Source organism: Zootoca vivipara, chromosome 1, assembly GCF_965207765.1.
Source record: "Zootoca vivipara chromosome 1, rZooViv2.hap1.1, whole genome shotgun sequence".
NCBI lineage: Eukaryota > Metazoa > Chordata > Lepidosauria > Squamata > Lacertidae > Zootoca > Zootoca vivipara.
Window position 1 is genome coordinate 390,238 of NC_142582.1, and position 23,343 is coordinate 413,580.

At 43.9% G+C, this 23,343-nt stretch overlaps 1 protein-coding gene across 7 annotated transcripts in view; it reads left to right on the forward strand.

Annotated features, from left to right (window-relative positions):
• Positions 1-349: 349 nt before the first annotated feature.
• HDAC4 (histone deacetylase 4) overlaps positions 350-23,343 on the forward strand; it is a 124,595-nt gene continuing 101,601 nt past the window's right edge. For 2 of the 7 annotated variants that reach the window (XM_088675415.1, XM_035140321.3), the window contains exons 1-2: positions 350-761; positions 21,440-21,682. In XM_088675415.1, coding sequence (XP_088531541.1) covers positions 21,661-21,682 — 22 coding nt within the window. In that variant the 5' untranslated portion in view covers positions 350-761; positions 21,440-21,660. Of the gene's footprint in view, positions 762-1,152; positions 1,534-1,746; positions 1,859-21,439; positions 21,683-23,343 lie in introns of those variants that run through there. The other 5 variants (XM_088675417.1, XM_035140330.3, XM_088675410.1 and 2 more) reach the window with 5 other exon arrangements.

Below are 23,343 nucleotides of genomic sequence, written 5' to 3' on the forward strand. Positions count from 1 at the left end.
AGGGCGTTTGGGTGGAGTCCTAGGTGGGAGGCAGGCAGGCGGCTGGGAAAGGAGGCCACCTCACCTGGCCTAGCGGGTGCGCCGGCCTAGACATGGGCCAGCGGGGGGTCGAGGGGGGAGGGCGGCAGTTTCGACTGGCTCGATGCGTTTGTGAGAGAGATCGAGGGGCATGCATTCCCCGGGGGGGGGGGAGGCCTGGGGCTGCCAGTCGCCCCCCACCGTCTGCGCGCGCGTGTGCCGGAAAGGATCCCCGCCCGCAGAGATGCGGAGGAGACCCCTCTTGGGCGTCTTCGGGGACGCGCCTCCCGCTCCCTCAGAGACCAACCCGGCGCAGCCCCGCGCTTGCCAAGCTCGCCTCCACTCCACTTCCGGTGCGGAGGGGGGCGGGGATTTTTTTTTGTTTTTTCAAAGGGAGGGGGGTGAGGAAGAAAAAGGGAAACGGTGCTATTAATAGCGCCGCTGCCTGATTGGTTTAGGGAAGCAATATATATATATATATAAATATATATATAAAAAGCGGATTTTTTACCACGTGATTTTCCATCCGAAAACTCCAAGATGGCGGGTGCCGTCACGGGCTGATTCCGTTGGCGGCGCGCGCACCGCTGTGCCAGCGCCAAAGGGCCCGTCTGGTGTGTGTCCCTCCCTCCTCCCCGCCGCCGCCGCCGCCGCCTTCCGTGAGGGTCCGTCGTCGTCTTCGCCCCTCCGCCCCACACTCAGCCCCCCCTCCCAGCTTCTTAGCCTCCTGTCTTCGCACGCAGGTCAGTGTAAGCGGCGCGACTTCCCAGCAGATCCTCCCTCCCTCCCGGGCTGCGGTGGGGGCAGTGGTTCTCCCGCGGCCGCTCGCCCGGCACGCATGGGGGGTGTATGGATGAGGAGGGTTGTTGTTATTATTATTCCCTGCAGCAGTTGTGTTCTTCAGGTCGGGCGGCAGTGATGCGATGCGCCCCCCTCCCCCCGTTTTAAAGAGATGAGCAGCATTCGCGTGCTGCGTTCGAAAGGCGCGTTTTTCCTTCCCCTGATTTCGCGGGCCGCGTGCGGGGGGGGGGAAGAGGCATGCGGGGGGGGGGGTGAATGGAACGTCCAGGGGTGTGTGTGTGTGTGTGTGTGTGTTTTGACTGACGCCTCCGAGCGCCAATCAGAGCCCCGCCTGCTGTCTTGGCGGGCGCTTTTGAGCCACCGTCTCCGATGCCCCCACGTTGGGCTGTGGCTGGCAAGGATCTCGCGGAGGTGGAGGGGGGGCGCTTTCGCCATCCGCCGTCCCCGTCGGAGAGTGGAGGGCGGGCCTTGGGTTCCTTGATCGACACCTGCGCCGGCCTTGCCCCCCGTCTCGCCCATGGCGCGCTCCCCCTCGGCGTGGAGGGGAGGGAGCCGCCCTTTCGGCCGCTGAGGGGCTGGGAAGAGCCTCCTCATTGATCATCAACGAGAGCTATCTGTTGGCGACTGAGGCGGCGTCGGCGGCGAGTGGTCCAGGAGCCGCGCCCGCCTCCCCAGCGCCGCCTCCCTCCCTCCCTCGCCGCTCCGTCCTCCGAGGTAAGCGAGGCGCCCGAGGGCGAGTCTATAACGGGGGACGGACGGGAGAGATGCGGCGGCTGCGGCGCGGAGACGCCCATCGGGGCGAGGCTGGGCGGCGTCCGCCCTCCCTCCCTCCCTACCTCCCGGCAGAGGCCGCGGAGGAGAGGGGAGGGGAAAGGCTGCTCGTGACTAGACAGCCGGCCGGCCGGCCAGCCTCGCATCTCCGACAGGAGAGCGAACGGTCCCAAGGTGTTCTTGGGTCAGACCGTGCTCAACTCTAGCGGCGAAGAGGGTCATGGCGGTGCCGAAAAGGGCTGCCAGGGACCCGCTTTGGACATCTGAAGTACGTGCGTGTGTCTGTGAGCTTGTGCAGAGAGCGAGCTGTGGGTTTCCTTGCCCAATCTTTTCCTTTTAAGCCCCGAGTCTTGTCTCGCAGGGCGATTGTGAAAAGGAAATACTGTAGCAGCCAGAAGACTAGAGTAGTTGTTGGGAAAGTGCTTTTAACTTTTACATATGAGGCTTGTTTACTGATTCTAGCATCTTTCCCATCTCTTCCTTCCTTGGAGGTTTTTAAGCAGAGGTTGGATGACCATCTCCCACAGGTGCTTTAGTTGAGATTACTGCAGGCATCCCCAAACTGCGGCCCTCCAGATGTTTTGGCCTACAACTCCCATGATCCCTAGCTAACAGGACCAGTGGTCAGGGATGATGGGAATTGTAGTCCAACACATCTGGAGGGCCGAAGTTTGGGGATGCCTGGATTACTGCATATCAGGGTTGACTAGATGACCCTGGTGCCCCTTCCCGCTCTACAATTATATTCTCCTCATCTCCTGTATCTTGGGTATAGTTCATTAATGGAGCTTTGCTTGCATAAGGTTTCATGCTCAATTCCTGGCATCATCCGAGATCCTTTTTAATTGGAAACAGGGCTCTAAACAGCCACTGCCAGTTGAACTAGACAGTATCGGGCAAGATGGGCCACTGATCTGACATGAGATATGCATAAGAATCTTCCTTATACCAGTCATATGTATTTAATGATTCTCTGCCTCCCCCTTTGGGTTAAAACTATCTGTTCTTGCTGTGCAGCATCACAGGTTGTGCTTGCTTACAACTTGTTCTCAATGCAATCATGCTTTACCTTGATCTTTCAGGCTCAAATACAGATGGGCAGGATGGAATGCCTGGGAGAAACAACAATGTCCCATATTGTCCTGGTTGTGTATTCCCTTATGAAGCTTTTGAGCCCTAGGGCTCATCCACACTTACACACACACTCTCTCTCTCCCCCCCTTGAAAACCCAGTCTATCACTGAATGGGAGCAAAGGGCTGTAGGATTTTTTTTGTTGTGGATTGACATTTGCTCTGATTCATTGTTAAAGAGTGGGTTTTCCTGGGGAAAGTGGTAGGGCAAACAAAAAGCTGCTTAGACCTGTGTGTAGAAAGCATGGGACAAGCATAAAACCTTGGAACTGTGCTTTCTAGGCACAGGGCAAGCAAAGGGCAGACATAGGGTTGACCTATGCCTCTTTGTTTCTTACATCAGGAGCTGGCAGGATGGTGAGGGCACTTTTTTAGTAACTTGCACAGTTCACATGCTGTCTTACTCCAGAGTAGGCTTCTGTGTGTCATTACTGTAAGCATTAAGGACACAAGAGTTTAGGTTTCTTTTTCTGGATTTGGAACTGCAAGATGAACGAGAAAAATGTTCATTCATCACCATGCTGATATCTCTAGCTGTAGATATGCTGTAAAATACCTGGGGTTGCTTTGGAACCTGAGATATTTAGTGGGGATGAAATGGACTGGGTGGTCTGGTGTTGCAGCAGAGAAGAAGGGGTCAAGAATTATTTTCCAGCGTGCATCTTCTTTTCCTCAGATTGTACTTCCAGCACCACTTTGCAACAGAAAAGATGTATGAAAAAAGATTTGTGAACTCGGTTGTCTAACCTGATATTTTTTGTAAGGTCCTGTGAGCAACTTTTAGAGAAGAGGCATTGCACAAATGCACTGAAACATAAAGAAATAAGTAACCTGTTCTTGCTCAAAATCAGTATGCTCACCTCTCCACGCTGTCAATATGCACTTTTTCTTATTGTCTCTTTAAAATCTATGAAGCAGGTGGACCATTTTCCAGATTTGCTTTGACACTTTTCATTACTGACACAACTATCTGTTGCAGCTAGGAAGCACGGCTATACACACCATACTCCGCAAGTCATTAGCAGCAGTGCCGGTTTTGCCGCTACTGATTCTGAGAAGAGTCCACATTTCCCACTATTAAACCCATCCTGTCAGCTCCTGATGGAAACAAGACAGGCATTAGTCAACCCAAGAATGATTTTTCTAGCAGTGTAGTAAGGCTTGGATACTTCATGAAGTAACAGGAAGAAGACAGCATAGGACATATTTACTGTTTCTTCATCTGGATTTCACCCTGAAAGACCAAAGAAGGGTATTAATATGGGGAAAGTAAATTGGAAGCAAGCACAGTTTGTGACATTACACAACATCATTGCTGATCATGGGGCATGTATATGAAGGCACTAGGCTTGTCTTCTGATTTTTAGGCATTGTGGAGTTTCATCTAATGTGAGAGCCTTAACTCTGATTGTAAACTGGCAGGTTTAGCTTTTTGTTATTGACTTTTCTTGGTTTTTGAAAAGAAAATGCATTAAAATTTTATGGGCTGCTAAAACATGATATTAGTTGTTTTGTAACATTAGTTTTGAACATAATTGGTAGTTTTCAATTATACAGTACATTCACTTCCATTCACACTCCAAACTGTACATTGCTCCCTGAAGCAGCAAACTGAGGTGGAATGCAGAATATTACAGCATGAATTTGCATAAAGTTCAGTTTAAAAGTTTGAACAACTAACTGCATGGCATATCATTTTTGAAAGTAAAAAGAGAGAGAATGTCTTAAATCCTCTTAAGTTCAGTAGAATGGCCTGGACAAATCTTGTTCAAATCTAAGAGCCATCTCCAAAATTTAGGAGCCAGAGTTAATAATTGACAATCACAATTGTCAGTAAGACTTGATTTAAATCAGGTTTGTTTTTTAAACAGAAAGACATTCCTGCTGGTATAATCTTAATATTTACAACAGATGGTTTCATTTTTGGAATAATAAATTTTCAGAGTAGTTTTTACAGTTATATAAAAAATTACTGATTTGGTTATACTATTAGAAATACATAGAAAGGTAATTATGAAATTATTGTGAGTTTTAATAAGTTAACTGTTTTTATTTGGACAACTTTATTGGAAGGAGAAAAATAATCATTTCCTTAATAACATTTAAACAATTTATTTAACTAAAACAATAACATTATAGCATATGTATCCATGTTTGTTAACTGATGCAGTTAAACATTCTTTTTTTTTTTTTTTAAAAAAAACCCTTAGACTGAGTTTCAGCACACATGAAAAACTTAAAACAATTCCTTCTTTCCTGATGAATAGCCCTTGGACTATAATGTAACTTAAACAGAAAACTATCTTTAGAATTATTTTTCCCTCCAAAAGCATTTTATTTTAAAAATCCAATTTAGATTTTAAAAATCCATTTTAAATAAAAAGTCCTATATATAGGCCTCTAGGAGTTGGCTGCTATGCCTAGGACAATTCAAGAAAATATTTTTTCCCTTGTTTTCCTCCTCTAAAAACTAGGTGCGTCCTATGGAGCAAAAAATACGGTGCCCAGTTCTTCCAAACAAAGAATAAACTCCTATTCAATTAGCTCTCAATCCACTCATTTCCCACCTGGCTACAAACTCAGCCCCCTTGTTTCCCCCTCCCACCAAGCAGGTATGGATAAGGATATAAGGGGCAGTGAACTGCCAGTGGAAGCCCCCACCCCGAAGCCTGTTCCCACTTGTTCTGCCACTCATGTTAAAATCATTCACTTTCTGCTCTCTGCCTTGCAGGAGTCTGCATTGGTGTGGCCTGGGCCTGGCGGTGCTCCAGAAAAATAGGTTTCATCAAGCAATTCCCATTGAAAAATAGTGTTCAGGATGGCAACAAGACTTGCCAGTCTTCCAAATAGACTTACTTCCTTGTGATTAGTGCCACTTAGCCAATCAGGGCACAGATATTTACATTAATCAGGAGGAAAAAGTTTTTGGTATAAATTGTGTCTGTGATTAACATCCACAACCATTTAATTTCAAGTAGTGTTCGAAACTCCCATTGTTCTAGGCACATTTTGTGACAGGGAATTTCATTAGCACGAGCACTTTCTGAGCTCTGGGCGCAGTACTGCACCTAATATTTCAAATTAAAACTGCAGAATGGAAGGAAAGGAGGACCTTTTTCTGCTTCCCCACTTCCAGCTACTCTCTGAAGTCTGGAGAAGAAACCCACTTAAGAAATTAGGGGGGTGGGCAGGGGAAGGACTAGACCATGTGAAAAATGAACATAATATTTTAGTTGCAGTTCATTCATTTTCAGCTTAGTATTCTTGTAGACATTCCATTGTTGTGCCCAGGTTTAAGGTGCCATTTAGCTCCTAGCTTTTGTATCTCAGTTTCTAACACTGACTTCAAGCACTGTGACTCCCATGAAAGCAGTAGTAGCAACCCTGAGAGCTCTCAGAACCAGACCAGCAGCAACAAGATAGTTTTAATCTCCTCTCCCCTTTCCTTCCTTACTCTGAATGCTTTGGATGTGAGAGGGGAGGTCTTTGGTTGTCCTGAAATGACATTTTGTAGCTTTGTTTTTTTGTATGTGTTTTTGTTTTGTTGGCTTGTACACTCTGTTGGTCTTAAATTAATTGGCTTTGGGTCTGACAAGTTTGCATGCCCTGAAATGGGGTTTGGCAACAGAATTGTGGCTGTTAAAATTTAGTGAATGCATTTCAATGCCTGGAGCAGCCTCTCAAATTTTGTTGAATCTTCATTCTTAGGAAGGATACACTTGTTGCCTCTGCTGTAGCAGTTAAAGGTACAGTAGTTTTGTGTAGAGAAAAGGTGGTAATCATACTTGTCCCTGCAATTTTAGGACCTCTGGTATCTTTCTAGACTACATGGCTGGCAGCAGAAGTACCAGCTTTTTTACTAGTTCTTCTCCTATGAGTACCAGTAGCCATGCTGTGAAGAGCTTCGCCTGCTTAATTTCTGCATTGCAAATGGCTCTCAAAAATAGAATAACAGGACCAGTAGAAAGAAGAGAATCCAAAAATGGCAATGCAATATGCGCTTTCTTGGTAGCAAGTATTAATGCATTCCACAAGGCTCATTTGTGAGTAAATGTTCATAGCAATGGGTTGCATGTTGTAAAATAATACTGTTTTTGAGGTCATGTTTGCTTGACTCTATTAGATTAATGCATTTTCACTATACGTAATGTTTGTTTATACTATAATTAATAGCAGCCCTATGCACTTTACCCAGAAGTCCCACTATGCTCAGTGGGTTTACTCTTAACGTGAATCTCTGTAGCCTTGCACCTTGCAGTTTTCCTGCAGATGGAGAAGGGGATCCATGTATGGTTGTCCATTCCCACTTGCTCCACTGGACAGGAAGAAGTAAATTGAGAAGAGATCATCTGAGTGGGTCAGGAGACCTCTCCGCAGTTTGATACCATCGACCATGACATCCTTCTGGACTGTCTAGAGGGGCTGGGAGCTGGGGGCACTGTTATACAGTGGTTCCACTCCTTCCTGAAAGTGTCCAGAAAGTGGGGTTGGGGGATGAGTGTTCAGACCCCTGGGCTCTCACTTGTGGGGTGCCTCAGGGTTCCATCCTCTCCCCCATGCTTTTTAACATCTACATGAAGCCGCTGGGAGAGACCATCAGGGGGTTTGGGCTCTACCTCTCTTTAAAATCAGAACCAGTGCAGGCGGTGAAGGTCCTGTGTGAGTGCCTGGAGGCGGTTGGAGGATGGATGGCAGCTAACAGATTGAGGTTGAATCCTGACAAGACAGAAGTACTGTTTTGTGGGGACGGGGCAGGCAGGTGTGGAGGACTCTCTGGTCCTGAATGGGGTAACTGTGCCCCTGAAGGACCAGGTGCGCAGCCTGGGAGTCATTTTGGACTCACAGCTGTCCATGGAGGCGCAGGTCAATTCTGTGTCCAGGGCAGCTGTCAAGGAAATAAACAACTATCTGACTTCTAAGACATCTGAAGGCAGCCCTGTTTAGGGAAGTTTTTAATGTTTGATGTTGTATTGTGCTTTTAATTCAGTTGGGAGCCGCCCAGATTGGCTGGGGAAACCCAGCCAGATGGGTGGGGTATAAATAATAATAATAAATAATAAATTATTATTATTATCAATAATAATAATAATAATAATAATAATAATAGAAGAAGAAGAGTTTGGATTTGATATCCCGCTTTATCACTACCCGAAGGAGTCTTAAAGCGGCTAACATTCTCCTTTCCCTTCCTCCCCCACAACAGACACTCTGTGAGGTGGGTGGGGCTGAGAGTCTGCCCAGGTGCACCTCAGTGGCGGCTCTGGCAACTCAACACCTTGCTTTGGTAAGCAGGAAACTTGGCAGAGGCAGTCTGGCCATGGTATCCCTCCCCTCGCATAGGAGCCAAGTCCTAGGGGCTGAGGGGTCTTCGTTCCCCCCAATAAAATATTGGGGGGCTGCCCCCCAAGTTGATGGGTGTTACCATTCAAATGGTGTGTGTGGCTGCGTGCGCCGCATCATGTGATCCATTATGCAGGGCGATGCTTACCTCCCCCCTCATTTTATTCAAGTTGGCATCCCTGCTCCCAGTGGTCCCAGAAGAAAAAAGGCCTTGTCCCAGAGCTGCTTAGATGTCTCAGCCAGGGCCTTCATGCCAGTGGCTTGGCAAGTGCCGCTTGCTGTAGACAGCAGTACAGGTTGTGGACCCTTGCTGGGCATCCAGGTGTATGTGACCCCTCAGACTGCAGCCCTGTGGATGTTGTGGAGCTGGGAGGTGATGAACAAAATCAATCCTCCTAGCAAACTGGGAAAATATCCCCTCACTTACCCAGTTTAGGACATTCGACACCTTTCCTCAGCAGAAGTATGTTTTTCTTTGAGAAAAATTAGTGGCTTACTTAAGTGTAAATTAAGCTTTAATAATAAAGAGAACTAACAAAATAACATAATGAGAGATACTAAAGAAACAAGAAACAAGAAGAGGAAGTTGGTTCCTCTTAACTGAAACTTAATGGAACACCCTGAAGGGAAGGCTGATTCTGGAGCAGAACACACACGGCAGAGCCTACCAGATCCCAAAACATTCTACTGCTCAGATTAGACCCCGTGTTTTTCTTACCTTGGCCACCATCTTGGGAGGAGGCGGGGGGGACGGGGCGCCCTCTTCTGCTACCTTCTATTTTCCCTCCCCCCCTCCAGTGGCAGAGTTCCGCTTGGTTTCACATCTTGGGCAAACAGTTTTGGCTTTGAGAGTGAGGCTGACCACACACCTCTTTCAGACATGAACCTAAACAGCTCTTCCTTCCCCTGTGCACAGGCTCTCATATTGGAATTTCCAGTGTTATTTCCAGGAATTTCCAGTGCTGTTTTTCTAGAAAAAGAGGTGCTGGAACTCGCCATGAGCACCTCCCTCGTTCTTTTAGAATGGCAATGGCACCCAACAGAGATGCTGGAATTGAGTTCCTGTGAGTTCCCACTGGAAAAAACCCTGGGAATTTCTATATGTGGATACAGTCAAACCTTGGTTGTTGAACATAATCTGTTCCGGAAGCCCGTTCGGCTTCCGAAATGTTCAACAACTTAAACGTTGCTTCCGATTGGCTGCAGGAGCTTCCTGCATTCAAGTGGAAGCTGCGTCGGACGTTTGGCTTCTGAGAAACGTTTGAAAACCGGAGCATTTACTTCCGGGTTTTCAGTGTTCGGGATCTGGGTTTGTCTGCACCCACTTACAGCAGGGGCTGTGCAAACGTGCCATGACCTCTGCTTCGGTGGCTGATACTTCAGTGGATACACAACAGTTCTCTGTCAAGGCCATAATCATGGATGTAGCTGTGTACAGGCAGCTATGACTAAATAATTGGAAAGCAAAGGTAAAGGTCAAGAGTTTTCCAGTGACCCCTTAAATGAGGGCAAACATTTTGGGGATGGGCTTGATTATGTCTTGGTGTAAGCTAGTCACAAGAGGAAAGCATTGCTCCAGGGACCAAAGAGATGATTGGAGGGGGTTCCGGTTTCCGCCGGCAGGAATGGCGGACCTGTTTTCCATCCCTCTGACCTTCGTGAGGAACTTGGCGGTTGCTAGGGGAGTAAATGGCAACCCCCTACCCTCTCCGGGGGTTACGGAGAGGGGCCGCTGGCCCGCGATGCCCCCAGACCCACTCCGACTGTTTATGGAGTGGGGGGAGCTTGGGCTGAAAAGCACTTACGAGGGCCAGGACTCCCGGACGCTAATCTGCATGGCGGGGATTTCCATGGTTAAAGAAGATAATTAGGCTTAAATCTATGGACATACTTCAGAAGGAGGGGAAGAAGCGCTGTTTACTGCTGAGAAATTTATGCTGCTGAGGGAGAGGAGTCAAAGGCTGTATATCATCTGGAAGAAGGATTGATGGGGACGGAGCGATAAGGGAAGCGAGTCTTTTTTTATTTTTCTTCATATGAGTTACTTCGTACCTTCCCAGACGCGATGTTCTGGCTTGTTTGGAGTGAAAGAGAAGCAAAAGACTGTGTGAGTTGAACTTTATAAACTGTTGTTACTGAGCATATTTTTTAAAGATGTGGAGTTGCCGATGAGAAAAGCCCCCCCCCCCTAGTCGGACGGAAGGAGTCCTGGACGCGTTCGGAGGATTTATGAGCTGTGACGCACTTTGAATTGGAGCAGCGACCTGAAGCTAAGTTCAGCTATAGGGCAAGGAGATCCATTAATTTACCAAGAGTTTATGGTTTGATGTTTGGGTCTTCTGCCTGGAAAAGCTGTAAATTTCATAAAGATCGTTAATCTTCATGGCTATGAGAGAAAACGAAAGTGATTTGAGCTTTTTAAGATGGCGCTGCTTCGACGCAACAGGGAGCTCCAGACTAAGAAGATTTATGGGGAGGCTGGACTGATTAACCCACACAGGAGAAAGAACATTTGTGAAACCTTGTTTGATATTTATCTCAGCAGCTGGGAAACAATCGGTTGAAAGTGGAAAACATCTATGTGACTGTAAGGGGAAGATCTGGATTATTATGAACTTGGAGGACGATTTGAACTTTAGAAAAAAGACGGCAGTGGACGGTTGCAAGGAATCCCCAATTTCTTGAAGCATGGGAACCCAAATAAAAAATTTTCTAGACGATTTGGCATAACATTCGGTTTGATTGATATATATATGTGTATAATTTGAAATAATGAATGTGATATAATTGGTTTTAATTGGAAAATTAATAAAAATATATTTTTTTTAAAAAAAGAGATGATTGGAGGGGAAGCAAGGGCACCCTTTCCTCCTTCTGTTAAGATTTGCTACGCTCCCAGGGATGGCAGAGGTTCTAGGCCCTCCTGGGGTGGACAGGGCTTTGCTGCATGACAACAGTGGTAGAGCTAGACTACCTTCTCCAAAGCTGGTCAGCCAGGCAGGCTGGCAGTGGGGCAGGGAGGGCAACAATAGTAACAGCAATGGGCATGACCAGACACCCATACCAGTGGTTGGTTTCCACCATGGAGCAATGGATTCTGAGCATCATCAGATGGATACTTCTCCACTCTGCTTCTCGCTCCAGGGCCTGCAAGTGTCAAAAACATCAATTGATGCTACAGGTCATCAAGCATCTTCAGGACATCAAGGCAACAGAAGTTGTGCCATATTCTCAGATTCTATTCACTATTCCCAATAGGGGAACCAGAGTACCATATTGAATTTGAAGTGGGTCATTTGATTGTTGATAAGAAAGTTCTGGATGGAGACTCTCCAGACATTACTGGAGAGCACTGAGTCTGGGGACTTCATTGACTGTACTTCCAGGACTTGGCAGAAGTCTAGCTATATATACAGATTCACCCACTGCATTGCCAAAAGGTGTGCTCTGCCTACTGGAGTAGATGCTACTAATACAGCGCTCTCATTTGGTTTAACCATTGCTCCAAGCGTGTTTACAAAGGTATAGGTGGCCGTGGTACTACATTTGAGAAGGTAGGGTGTCCACATGTTCCTTTACCTGGTTGGCATTCTTGTGTGCTCAGACTCTCTCCCACATGCCCACCATCAGATGTCACAACAACACAGGATTGCCAGCATGATTTCCAGATAAATATGGAAAGGAGTTAGCTAGTACCTTTACAGGAGATGACACATCTAGCAGCAGTGATCAGCACCCAGATGGCGTGGTGAGTCTGCCAAGGAAGCACATCTCCATACTGCATAACGTGGTAGGAGTAGTTCTTGTTTCACAAAGGCCAGACATCTTTCATCTAGCCCAGGGAGCAGTAATTGCTTCCATAGGGTCCATCCCATGGGTGCGGTTCCATTCAAGTCTGCTCCAGTGGGCCTTCCTCCCTTATCAATAAGAGATTTTACACCACACTATGCTAAAAGTGCAAATGAGCAAAAGGGTGAGGTATTCTCTACTCTGGTGGCTCTCTGCAGCTCTCTACAGGGAAGTCTCCTTCCAGGAGGTGCTGCAGATCGCTGTGGATGTGTGGCTCTCAGACTAAGGGGCACATATATATGGGCAATGAAAATCATTTGGGGGAAAATCCATTAAACTTTGGGCCCTGGAAGAGGCAGAAAGTCTGATAAACTATCTGGAGCTGCAAGCAGTAAGGTTGGTCCTTCTCCATTTCTTACCTCTGGTAATCCACAGGTGTCCATGTGCTCATGGGCAATATGACCACCAAGGCACCAGAGATAAATAGACACGGGTCCAGGTATCACTCTCTTCTCTGGTTTAGACAGAAGCATTTAGAATCCCTGCCAGCCCACCACATCTCCACTGCCTCCAATGTGCAAGCAGAATGGAGTCTACATCAACAGGTGTTTCTACAGATCAGACATGTTCTGAATGCCTGTGGTGAATCTGTTTGTAAGTCATCAGGAAGCTGAGCATGTTCTTTTCTCCCCTCAGGACCCAAGGGGGCTTGGGCATGGATGCCCTGATGTCAGAATTGCCGTATGGTTGTATGCCATTCTTTTCATGCCTCTGATCCAAAGGGTACTTGGGAGGAACAGGACAGCAGAGAGGGAGGTGATTGCTGTGGCCTCCTCCTGGATTTAAAGGCCTGGTTCTTAGACCTAAGAACCAGGTCCATGGGGTCAGTCGTGGTCCATAGGGTCACAAAGAGTCAGACACGACTAAACGACTAAACAACAACAATCTTAGACCTAAGCACCATAATGTATATGGGAGAAGGAAAGGCTAAGGAGAAAACACCTACACCAGAGCTTTCCAAACATTTCATGTTGATGACAAACTCCCCCCCCCCCCCAATTTTATAATTTTATTTTGACAAAGTAATAATAAGAAGAATAAATATGTGCACCCCACTGCCGAGACCATTCCATTGTAACTATCCAACCTCCCTAAATGTTAACACCTCTTGTGATGGTTTGATCCCTTTCCATTTTAACAGTACAGATTCTACAAACACCTTCCATATCTCCTCAAAATCATTTCTCCTGCATATCCCCCGTCTTACTTTAATGGCACATGTTAATATATCGTTAATATTTATACCCCATACCTCTCTATACCATTCTTCCATTTTATAGTCACCTTGCCCCTTCCACTTCCTAGCTATAATAACTTGTGCAGCTGTCAATAAAGTCGTGAGCAAGTCCTTCATAGCCTGTGAACCTTCCACCCCATCGTAAATTGGTGATAATGTTATCTCTGGACTTTCGGTCAGCTTTAACCCGGTGATTTTTGTTATCTCTTTAAACATCCTTTGCCCCAAAATTTGTAAATATTTACATCCCCACCATATAAGTCCTGGTTTCCTGGCATCCCCTCCAACATAACACCAAATAGTCCTTGTTTATTTGATTTCATCTGACTGGTCTTAAATACCATCTCCAAACTAAGTTATAATAATTTTCTTTTATCCTTATAGACAACATTTTCAAAGTGTGTTTCTTCAATATTTTCCCCCAGCTTTGACTAATTGCCCTGTTGTCTCCTTTTCCCACACCTTTTTTAATCTTGCTGATCCTCCATTTCTACTTATTTTTTAAAATAAATTTCACTGGTTTATAACTATATTTCTTCTTTATCTCCCCCTTTTATAATCTCCCCCCCCCAATTTTGTATATTCTTTGCAGTTCTTGTTTTCCCTTAACCACTTCCTTGTCCATTGCTCCAGTTGTATACAGTTAAACCAAGTTATTTTACTTTCTGTTAGAGCTTCTCTTAATTGTTCTTTCCTTCTCATTTTCTCCACCCATTCTTTTATTTTAAGTTTTCTCTTTCGCTTCTTTTTTAATTTCCTTTTTTGACATTTCCTGGGAAGTCTTCTATCATCACCACCAGAGTTAGTGGGGAATTTGCTGGTATCACTTTTCCTTTATATTTTACCTATATCCCAATGATTTTTCTTAATAAGGGATTTTCAATATTCTGCCACCATTGCCTATTTGGTTTGATAAAAAATATACTCGCTTCTCCCTCACTTTCTGTGTACCACTCTCTAACCATTCTAACTCTCCTTGTTCTGGTTACAGGTAGGTAGCCGTGTTGGTCTGGATCGAAGTAAAATAAAAAAATTTCCTTCAGTAGCACCTTAAAGACCAACTAAGTTTTTATTTTGGTATGAGCTTTCGTGTGCATGCACACTTCTTCAGAATCTGAAGAAGTGTGCATGCACACGAAAGCTCATACCAAAATAAAAACTTAGTTGGTCTTTAAGGTGCTACTGAAGGAAATTTTTTTATTCTCCTTGTTCTGTTATCCAATCTGTGATATATCTTAACTGATTTGCTATATAATATACAGTAACTTTATGTTGGAGAGACCCATTCAACCTGTTTTCTGGGCTTTATACCATCTTCTTTTATTCTTGTTTTCTTATCCTCATTGAAAAATTTATTAATTATACTTTGCCAACCCTTTATCTCTGTCTCCAATATCTTAATTGGCAACATTCTAAATAAATTAATTCTAGACAAAAATTTCCTTGTAATTATCACTACTCTTCCAAACCATGAAAGCTTAATTTTTTTATGAAATCATTTTTATTTGGTTTTACAATACAAAATTATATTTTTTTAAAAAAATCCAGATGCATATCCAGATAGAGATTTCTCCGAATCTCAGGACTTTCCCCCACCCATGGAGTCCCATTTTAAACATTAAAACTGCATCCTCTTCTGTATTCTATTCTATCAATCCATATTTTCCATGGTAATTATTACACTACAAGTGGAATCAAAATCCTGCCAGTGTTTCCATCTGCTTAAAATCCCCCCCCATTCTTTTGTACAGTGGAACCTCGGTTTATGAACACCTCGGTTTACGAACGCCGTGGACCTATCTGGAACGGATTAATTCACTTTCCATTACTTTCAGTGGGAAAGTTCGCTTCAGTTTATGAACGCTTCAGTTTATGAACAGACTTCGGGAACCAATTCCACCCATGCTTCGGGTTAAGTACGCTTCAGGTTGAGTACTCCGCGGACCCGTCTGGAACGGATTAATCCACTTTCCATTACTTTCAATGGGAAAGTTCGCTACAGTTTATGAATGCTTCAGTTTAAGTACTCTGCGGACCGTCTGGAACAGATTAACCCACTTTCCATTACTTTCAATGGGAAAGTTCGCTTCAGTTTATGAACGCTTCAGTTTATGAACAGACTTCCGGAACCAGTTGTGTTCATAAACCGAGGTACCACTGTAAAGTTTTTGTCCTCTTGGTTCCTGAGTTTTCCAGTCAGCTTTGCCATTTCGGCATAGTCCATCAGCTTGGTTTGCCATTCTTCTCTGGTAGGGACTTTGTCTTGTTTCCATCTCTGGGCTAGTAGCATCCACGCAGCTTCCTGCAGCCAATCAGAAGTCAGAATGGATTCTGTTCAACTTCTGAGGTACAACTGTAATTCTCTCTATCATCTTGTATATCATCTGTCATGGTTGTTCCCATTTCGCAGATGTAGAATGGAGTTCAAATCAGGATTTGTAAAGTTTTATTGTACATATTAAATGTAAACTATACTAATACATTGATAGCCACCTTCAAAGGTGTATTAATTTGTTCAGAGTAAACAGCATACACAAAGCTTGTACTTCACGCTGTTCTGACTGAAAACCCTACTTAAAATGCAATGCATGATTTCTGAAACATCTTATTTCTTGTTTCAATACATATTCTAAGGGTTGGTTGGTGCAAGGAAGCAGACTGTTTTTCTATCTATTCTGCATACCAGACCATGGAGTGTGTATCAATGCTTGGTTGTCACAATCTCTCTGCTTTCAAAAAGGGGGTGGGAAAGCAAGACATAAGAAGTGCATGTGTCTGCTTCTTGCCACATGTTACACAGTGTGTGATGTGGTGTGCGCATGCATGATTATATACAATATTTTAGGACATGGCTTTCCAAGTTGGCGACACATGCATAATTTTGTGACACAGTAATTCAGTTTTACTAGCAAACCGGAGGTTAAAGCTAACCCTTTCCAGCCCCAGGAAGCGTGTGGGGAGCATTCATGTGACACACCTACACACTGCACCTGACACACTAATGTGTCGCTACACACAGTTTAGAAAGCTCTGCTTTAGGATATCAGATGGAGGACAGTTCACCCAGTCTTCTAAAACTTTGTCAGCTTCTCTAAGTAGCTAGCTGTAATTTGCAGACAAACATTTTAACTATAGTAATGAGTTTGGTTATTTAACCTATTTTGTAGAATATCATGATGGATTTTTTTTTAAAAAAGAACTATTAAATAAGAACATGGGGTGGTATTCAACTAAGTTATAGTAAACACATTGACATTGATGGGCCTATGTAACTTCTCTTCATTAATTTAAACAAATCTATGAGTAAAAATGCAGTTGAATACATTCCATACATTCTATACTGCTATGTATCCATATATATGCCGTCCAGAGTGGCTGGGGCAACTCAGTCTGATGGGCGGGGTACAAATAATCAGTGTTAGAAACTGAGATAGGAAAGCTAAATGGCACTTTAAACCTAGGTTATGGGTACAACAATGGAATGTCTAGGCACACTTTTTATTACAAGAATACAAAGCTGAAAATGTATATAGCAGTGATCTATAATAGATATATATCTTTGTTTATCTATTTAGCTCCTTATTACATTCATATTTGCCTTTCATTTAAATAGCTCAGGTTGGAATACCTGCTACTCTGCCATTTCCCATGTTATTCTTGCAACACTGTGAAGTTTGTTAGTCTGAGAAAAAGTAACTGGCCCATATTCGCTCAGTGGAGCTTTATGGATGGATGGAGATTTGCATCCAACTCCCCCAGCCCTCATTGGCTGCCGCACCACAGTACTTTCCCAGTTTCTTGAGACCGTTCTTTCCCTTATTTGTTTTGCTGTGTTTTGAAATTAATATTTTGTGCAGTGAGGGTGTGCAGTCTGCTTGTTTTTACTACAGTGATGCATCGCTAGACTAAATTAATTAGTTCCGCGAGTCGTTTCGTATTGCGATAATTTCGTCTTGCGAAGCGCGGTTTCCCATAGGAATGGGGGGAAATTGCAAAAAAATCCGTCTTGCGAAGCACGGCCATAGAAAAATTAGTCTTGCGAGTCACTACAAAAAATTGTGAACCCCTTTCGTCTTGCGAGTTTTTCGTTGCGCGAGGCATTCGTCTTGCGAGGTACCACTGTATGTGGCAATCTTGTAAGAAATTTCTGTGTCTAAATTTTATCTGGATACCACGTTAAGCTACTTTCTGAGTATTAATACTTTGTGATGCGTTACAGGAAGAAACGTGGTAGCATTTGGGAAAGTGTGAGTCTGATTAGTTTATAAACCACTAAAAGTTAAGCTCTGTCACTAACAGTAATAGAGCTGCATGATTTGAAATTATCTGTAAGTTTTGTGTAGGAATTTGTCAGCAGAGATTACGTGTAACCCTTTGTATAAAGTTTTGTATGAATATGCTTTTAAAATTGCATTCTGAAGTTACATCATGACTGTTTGGATGTCCTCCTAATCTGGCATTGGATGGATTTGCCTTAAATTTGCAGCCATTTAGTAGAACCAATGGATCTTTATTCGGGGCTTGTTAGCATCAAATTATTGATTGCCTTTTCTTGGTTGGTTATGAATGAGGCATACTTGATTACTAGTTTTTCAATAAACAGCTCCACAGGCGAGAGTGATGGTTCTGCAAGGTACTCGACTTGCATTTATTCTGTCAAGAAATACTTCACTACTGTGGCAGCAACCATTACAGTTACCGTTTTGTCTGGTGTCTTCTATACATTTATAAGTCACAGAAGAATATATCACCAAGGACAAGTGCTCCACAATAAGGCGTATAGACAAACAGAGAAATATACAGTGGTACCTCACAAGACGAATGCCTCGCGCAACGAAAAACTCACAAGATGAAAGGGGTTCGCGATTTTTTTAGTGACTTGCAAGATGAATTTTTCTTTGGCCGTGTTTCGCAAGACGATTTTTTTTGCAATTCCCCCCCCCCCCCAATTCCTATGGGAAACCGTGCTTCGCAAGACGAAATTATCGCAATACGAAACGACTCGCGGAACAAATTAATTTTGTCTTGCAAAGCACCACTGTACCAGTAGATGTAGTCTTTTTCTCTACAATCACTTGTATTTGATAGAAGTAACATCAATTCATAAGTTAACACCCAGCCGCTGTTCCGGTAAACTCTGTTTCTTCCCACAAAGGGGCTTTATCATTGAGCTGATAAGATAGAACAAGATGCTGTATATAGTCAACATCTGTTTCCGTTTGGAATGGTTACATTTCAGTGAGAATACATACATTATCTATTACCTGTACTGTACAATGAAGTCTTAAGTAGTAAGCAAGCAATAGCTTAGAAAACAGGACACATCTATATAGATAGGACAAAATGACAAAATTATTAATCTAATTGCAAAAGCATGTGGAACTGATACCAACCATCATCACTTATATGGAAAATCTGTAAAACATACCTGTCTCTGTACTAATATTTCCCAACGGAAGAACAGAAAGAGGCTCTCCAGCCTTCTATTTGTTAGTCTTGCTTGGGGAATGTTGGCAGGGCTCACGTTTACAGTTTTTGAGTCACTCAGAAAAGTAGATGGCAGCTCCTGCCTTTGATATGTGGTTCAATTTTTTAGTGACCTAAATTCATAATTCTATTGTGCAAGGATTCTTGGCTAGGTGGTGGAGTCCCTTTGCTGCTTTTAGTATTGGTTTTGGGGGTGCTAATGGAGGACCCTTCCCATATTTTCCAGTGTCTTTGGTTTCTTGTACAGTATCTCCCTTCCCTGGATTTTGGAGCTTAAGTGCCACTGCTCCTTTTATGTTTACTGTGCAATCCTATACACCTCTTTTTGGAAGTACCGTAATTTCTAATGAATTCAATGGGGCTTGCTCCCAGGTGTAGTGTGGCCTGGCTTCTGGGATGAATGAGTGCTCCACTCTTTGCTCTGCATTTATTTACATTGGTAACACAAACATTGTTGATGGAGCTTCTGCTAGGAAAAAACTGGGGAGAAAAACCCAGGATCAAAAACAGGTTGCTGTTTTTGAGTCTTAAAAGGGTAGTGAATTAAGTAAGCTCAGCTGCTTGTGTACAGGCATCAAGCCATCCATTGCAAGGCAGTAGTTATTGTAGAATTCCACTGTAGCTATGGCAACGTTCACTGTGCTACATTTGGAAATCCAAAATGCCACCCAGCAAGAAGAGATTAAGTTTTAGCTGGATTTTGGTGCAGTCAAAATTAGTGCAAGGCAACCTTCTAGATTTGCATAGTCTTTTTAATTTTTATATTTTGAGTCTGAGATGGCTATGTGCAGTCATGGGAAAAAGAAAGTATAGCCTTTTTGAATTCTGTGGTTTTACAGGACATAATAACAATCATTTGTTTATTAACAAGTCTTACAATACAACCTCCGATGAACAACAGCACAGGACATATTACACTGTGTCAAGATTTGTTTATCAAAAATAAAACCAAAATGGAGAAGCCATGTGTGAAAAACTAGGTACTGTATACCTTACAATTCAATAGAACCACCTTTAGCAGCAATAACTAGAAGTAATTGTTTTCTGTATAACTTTATTGGTCTCTCCCATTGTGGTGGAGGATTTTTGGCCCACTCTTCTTTACAGCATTGCTTCAGTTTGTTGAGGTTTGCTGGCATTTGTTTATGCACGGCTCTCTGGTCTGGGTTTTGAATGGGCCATTGCAACACCTTGATTATTTTCTTTTTCAGCCATTGTGTTGTAGATTTGCTGGTGTACTTGGCATCATTGTCCTGTTGCATGACCCAGTTTCAGCCAAGCTTCAGCTTTTGGGCAGATGGCCTCACTTTTGACTAGAATATTTCACTGTACAGAGGAGTTCATAGTTGTCTCAATGACTGCAAGGTTGCCAGGTCCTGTGGCTGCACAACAAGCCCAAATCATCAGCGCTTCGCCACCCTGCTTGACAGTTGGTACGAGGTGTTTGTGCTTGGATTTGGCCAAATGTGGTGTTGTGCATTTTGGCCAAACAACTCCACTTTGGTCTTGTCTGTCCAAAGGACATTATTCCAGAAGTCTTGTAGTTTCTTCAGATGCAACTTTGCAAACCTAAGTAGTGCTGACATGAAGAACTCCAGGCACGCTTGGAGGATGCCAACCATTTGGATCCCTTCCAATTCATGGGCCTCATCATGGGACTGAAACTGCCTGGTTGCGCTGGTTGAAGTTCTCCAGTGGACTAGGGACAAAGGTGAAATCTGTTTCCTAGTTCTGCTGGATCTCTCAGCCTTTGATACCATTGACCATGGAGCCATGGAGTCAATTCTGTGTCCAGGGCAGCTGTCTACCAGCTCCATCTGGTACACAGGCTTAGACCCTACCTGCCCATGGACTGTCTTGCCAGAGTGGTGCAAGCTCTGGTTATCTCTTGTTTGGACTACTGCAATGTGCTCTACGTGACCCGGAAACTATAATTAATCCAGAATGTGGCAGCTAGACTGGCGACTGGGAGCAGCTACCGAGACTACATAACACCGGTCCTGAAAGACCTACATTCAAAGTGTTGGTGCTGACCTTTAATGCCCTAAACGGTCTTGGCCCAGGATACCAAGGATACACTGAGGTCCAGCTCTGAGGGCCTTCTGGCAGTTCCCTCACTGCAAGAAGTGAGGTTACAGAAAACCAGGCAGAGGGACTTCTCGGTGGTGGCACCTGTCCTGTGGAATGCCCTTCCCATCAGATGACAAAGAAATAAATAACTATCAGGCTTTCAGAAGACATCTGAAGGCAGCCCTGTTTAGGGAAGTTTTTAATGTTTGAAATTTTATTGTGTTTTTAATATTCTGTTGGGAGAAGGGATAAGATAAAAGTTAACTGAAAAGAGAAGGGGAGGAGAAATTACAGGTTATGAGTAACAATAGTTTGAGAGGCACCAGGGTGGGATGGAGGAGGGTTGAAGGGGAAACATAAAATAGGCCCTCTGCTTAGAGTGTCTGGATCAGCAGATTCTCCCTTAATTGGGAGGCTGAGTCAGCATATGTGCACAATTAATATCTGAATTTAGCTAAAAACCTGTATTTCAACCAGTGCTGCTTTTAAAAACACTTGATAGGCGAACAGCTGAGACTTTCTGCTTGATGCATTTATTAAGAAACCGTTTCCCGTTGCCCTGAAAGATGAATGCACGGTGGGAATGAAATCACGGAAAAGGAGAAATGCTAGGAGACATGCAGAGTGGTATATTCTGTTGTGTCTTAAAATGTAAGATGATAACAAGCAGTAAAGTATGGGAGCATGAACACTATGTAAGAAACCAAATTCATTTGACATTTTTTTCTTTACAGGATTATGTTTTGAAAACAACTTGAATAGTCTACCGTCTTGCTGGATTGCATTGCTTCACAACATAGAATGTCTTTCTGATCTGGAATTTATCTGGTGGCTATGAATGTGTTTCCTCCTGAATTTACTTCCTATGTTCCATTGGAGCACTGAAGCTCTTCAGGACTGTTGTCTGTTCAGAAGCTAGCCTCTCTTACTCACACTTGTTTAAATTCTGCTAGCAATGAGTTCTCAAAGCCATCCAGGTAAGGTCAAAAATCCTTTCTTTCTAGAATGAAACGTTACCATGGGAAACCAGAAGTGATAGATGATGTGAGTTTTAAGGCTACTTACACATTATGGAGCAAGTTAGGAAACCTACTGTCTCTGAATTGTAATCAGGATCTTGCAAAGGGCAAGGGATGTAGACATGTAGCAGGATCTGGGACCAGGTATGAATAGAGAAGTCTAATAGGGTGCTCTGGGTGAAAATGACCAGTGGAAGAATTTGAGGAATTATAAAGAGTTTTAAAGTAGTGGGGGTAGATGTTGGTGGAAGCTGAAGCAGTGGGTCATTGTCGTCGTCCCTGGTAAATTGCAAGATCTGCCCCATTTCCTTCTGATACCAGCTTCTGCCAACCTAGCAGTTCGAAAGCATACCATTGCAACTGTAGATAAATAGGTACTGCTGCAACGGGAAGGTAAATGGCATTTCTGTGCGCTCTGGCACTTGTCACGGTGTCCCATTGTGCCAGAAGCTGTTAAGTCATGCTGGCCACATGACCTGGAAAGCAGTCTGTGGACAAATGCTGGCTCCCTTGGCCTGAAAAGCGAGATGCGTGCTGCACCCCATAATCACCTTTGATGGGACTTAACTGTCCCGTTACCGTTACCTTTTACCCTTGGAGAAGTATGACTAAGTGTTCTGTAAGGATTTATAAAGCTTCCACAAACAGAAACAGGAAGATGCCTAGAATTAAAGTAGCCGAACTTCCTACAGGGGCTGGATAGGCTTTGTCTAGCTGACTTACAGAACCTGCTGCCCCCGAAAGTATTGGGACACTGGAGTGCATCTTGTATTACAGCCTTCCATGTGCTTCAACTGGGCCAGCTTGGCCAGATGTTGCTCTAGCTTTGTGCATACCAGCTAGACCTCTAGCCCCTGTGCCTTCTGCTTCCTGTGATCTGAGGGCTGGGAATTAAGCATGCGCACTGTCTCCCCCCAAACTTTGCTCTGTGCTGATTCTATGTATGTCGGGCCTCTTTTTACTGACGTTCCAGTTCTTTGAGCCTGTGCCAGCTTCAGTCTCTCAAGTGTCTCAGCACATCCCTCAGCTTGGGCCTTTCCAGGCTTTCATCAAGTGGTACCTGCTCTTTTCAAAACCTGGACTTTTCCAAACTTGGAGTTCTGAACTCCCAAGTTTCGATATAATTGCTCCTTTAATGGCTAGGAAGTTACCACATATTGACAGTCTTAGGTATATCTTGGTCTGTGACATTTTTGCTATAAACTCCACAGGCACACCCAGTAGTGTGTCTTCTGTGCTTTCATTAACACAGATTGCTGTGTGTTTAGCTACTCAGTGCAGTCTTGTGGAGGTGACACGTTATGATAAGATGTTGGCATGAAAGAGGCCTCCACATTTTGTCCTGCATAGAAGTGACCAAGAAACACCACCCATGTAGTAGTATTGGGTGCAGAAACAGGATACAGTATAGTGATTTTTATGTGCTAATAAAGCCACCAGTAATAACAGATGAAATTGTTAATAGTTCTGTGAGTGCTATAATAAAATAATGAATTATTTTATTCTCTGTATTTTGATAGTGTGGAGGAGTTAACTTTTCCTCCACTTACTTTGACTGCTGTGTTGCTATTTTGAACTTTAGGTGCCCTCAAGGGCTATTCATATACTTTTTATTTATA